The 2,343-nt window shown below is 37.6% G+C and overlaps 1 protein-coding gene across 1 annotated transcript in view; it reads right to left on the reverse strand.

Annotated features, from left to right (window-relative positions):
- Nucleotides 1-888: 888 nt before the first annotated feature.
- The window catches only part of LOC18024443 (phytochrome B), a 4,869-nt gene continuing 3,414 nt past the window's right edge, over nucleotides 889-2,343 (reverse strand). Inside the window, exons 3-5 of the mRNA XM_006406711.2 lie at nucleotides 2,245-2,339; nucleotides 1,863-2,153; nucleotides 889-1,482 (exon numbers count right to left, since the gene is read on the reverse strand). Of these exons, the coding sequence (XP_006406774.2) occupies nucleotides 1,230-1,482; nucleotides 1,863-2,153; nucleotides 2,245-2,339 (639 nt within the window). The 3' untranslated portion in view covers nucleotides 889-1,229. The remainder of the gene's footprint in view (nucleotides 1,483-1,862; nucleotides 2,154-2,244; nucleotides 2,340-2,343) is intronic.

The raw sequence follows: 2,343 nt of genomic DNA on the forward strand, positions 1-2,343 counted from the left end.
GATCATATCTTTGATATTTGTTCTAGTATCTTGTTTTCTACCAGTACACAATTGTTATAATAGCTCACTTGACTAGCTACTAACACTATATATACTAAGTAGAGATCGTAAAAGCATTTATGAGATATGGTTGAGAGGGGGCTTTGAACCTCTTCTGTCCTTACAACGCGTTTCTCCGCATGTTCTCATGTTCAAATTTTTTCTACGAAGCAATTAATGAGGGACACACAAGTGCCTCTTTTCATATTAATCTCCTATTCCTATCATAACCTGTCACCCTTTATTTAATTCCATGTTCGTCAAGTTTACCATTTCAATATTGTGTACAGCTTATAGGCTAACGTGCAAAAAAATGAAAACTATATAGCTAGTTCGAAAAACCTATCATCATCAGGAGAGGGGAAGGTGAGGATGTGATTAATTTAAGAATATCCTCTACTCTCTTTTACATTTAGAGCTTCTCAACTACTTTAGATTTGGTAGACACATTCAATGCGAAATCCCCACTATCATTTTCATTATACCCACTCTAGTAGTAATAGTAAGTTTAGTAAACCTCTTGAGTATTTCACCATCATTTCTTTATTTGACTAGTGGAAGGGGAAGAAAGAAACCTGTGAATAAAATGATTTCTTCTATAAGAATCTCATATTTGAATTTACTTTTAACAAGAATGAGTAAAAATTCTTAAGCGTTAGTTTTGAATCTATGATAATATTAACTTCAAACGAGCATAATTATGTTAAGTGTATCATTTATCTTCTTATTTTCCCGTAATTCATAATTCCATATACTACTATTCATCGTGGAAAAGGAAGAAATTCATGTTATCATTTGTAACGCCTTTTTTTCGGACAAGTTTTCTTTGCAAAAATACGGTCGCCGCCGAGATAAGCTCCGGCCATGGCCTTGAGTTTTGTTTGAAATAACAAGTAACAATTAAAATGGATTGATCAATCGATCAATATCTCTCTTCTTTTCTCCTTCTTTTCCCTCTCTCGGTGTTATCAATATACACGGGGCAAACAAAAGAAAACAAGTCTTGCAGACTCTATAACTACAGTTACATTTTTCTTTTCCGGCGAGCCAAACGCAAACAATATCCTTCCTCTTCTCTACTAATCTCACCGGAAACAAAAAAACTCTCTATCTTCCTCCGGTGTCGTTAGACTCACACACACATACACATACAATGATACAAACTCTCGTTGCCAATATATGCGTGACTACTATGGCATCATCAACATCATGTCGCCGCTGCCGCTAGCGGTTGATAAAGCGCGTTTCAGAGGAACGGGGAGTTCGAGAATGATGAGGAAATAGGACCGTTCTGACTCTCGGATGTATTGAACCTCACCATTCATTAGCTTTAGAATCTTTCGACATACGCTTAGACCTAACCCTTCAGGGCTCGTCCACCTGCTGCTATGGAACATGTCTCGGACCAGCTCTGGAGGCAAACCTTCACCTGGGCACGCCATTCTGAAACCGCAAAATAAAGACATATACAGAGAAACCAAAACGTGAAACCAAAGTTTTAACACTTTTGAGCTGGTTTTCATCTGTTTGAAAACAACACAACCTATGGTTCTGTCCACAAGTTGCCACTTTACCGAACAAAAACTGCCACCCTAAACCATTCTTTATCCGAACAAACAATAACAAAAACAACATCAAATTAAAACATTAACTGAATCGATTAAAACCTCATTTTCTTTGAAAATCCTGTAAGTTAATATATTTTGTTAAAACGCCGAAAGTAAATTCGTAACTCACCAATTCGAATTCGTAGTCTTCCTAAACCGAGAAATATGGAACCAAAAACCGAATTGGGAGACAACAGTGAGAACAATGAAATGTACCTGAATTCTGTGCGGATAGCGGAGAATCCATCAGCCATTTGCTTTGAAACTTGGTTTAGATGGATCTCTACCCACTCTTGAGATGGTGCATACCGGATTATACTCAGCAGAAACTCAGCCAGGAGCTGTTGAATCCTTGTCTGGTCTCCATAAACAGCTATAGATTTGATCTCTTCAGGAATGTCACGAATCAGCTGGAGACCTCTCTCTTTTAGTAAGAACATCGCTTGGCTTACAATCGCGTTTATGACACTTCCGAGGAAAAACTCCACCCTCTCTAGCTTAAATGAACTGATCAAATGGAAAAACAAAATTTGGAATCTGGCAACATTTTGTCAAGTTAACAAACCCATTTTATAGAGAGTTTCAAATATAAACTCACCCGTCTTCAATTCCTTCAAGATCCATGTCACTGACAATCCTCGAGATCTGCTTCTCGCAAGAAACACTCGTTTCAAGAACTGTTTCTGATCCTCGTTCA

This window comes from Eutrema salsugineum, unplaced genomic scaffold, assembly GCF_000478725.1.
Source record: "Eutrema salsugineum unplaced genomic scaffold, Eutsalg1_0 scaffold_13, whole genome shotgun sequence".
In the NCBI taxonomy this organism is placed as follows: domain Eukaryota; kingdom Viridiplantae; phylum Streptophyta; class Magnoliopsida; order Brassicales; family Brassicaceae; genus Eutrema; species Eutrema salsugineum.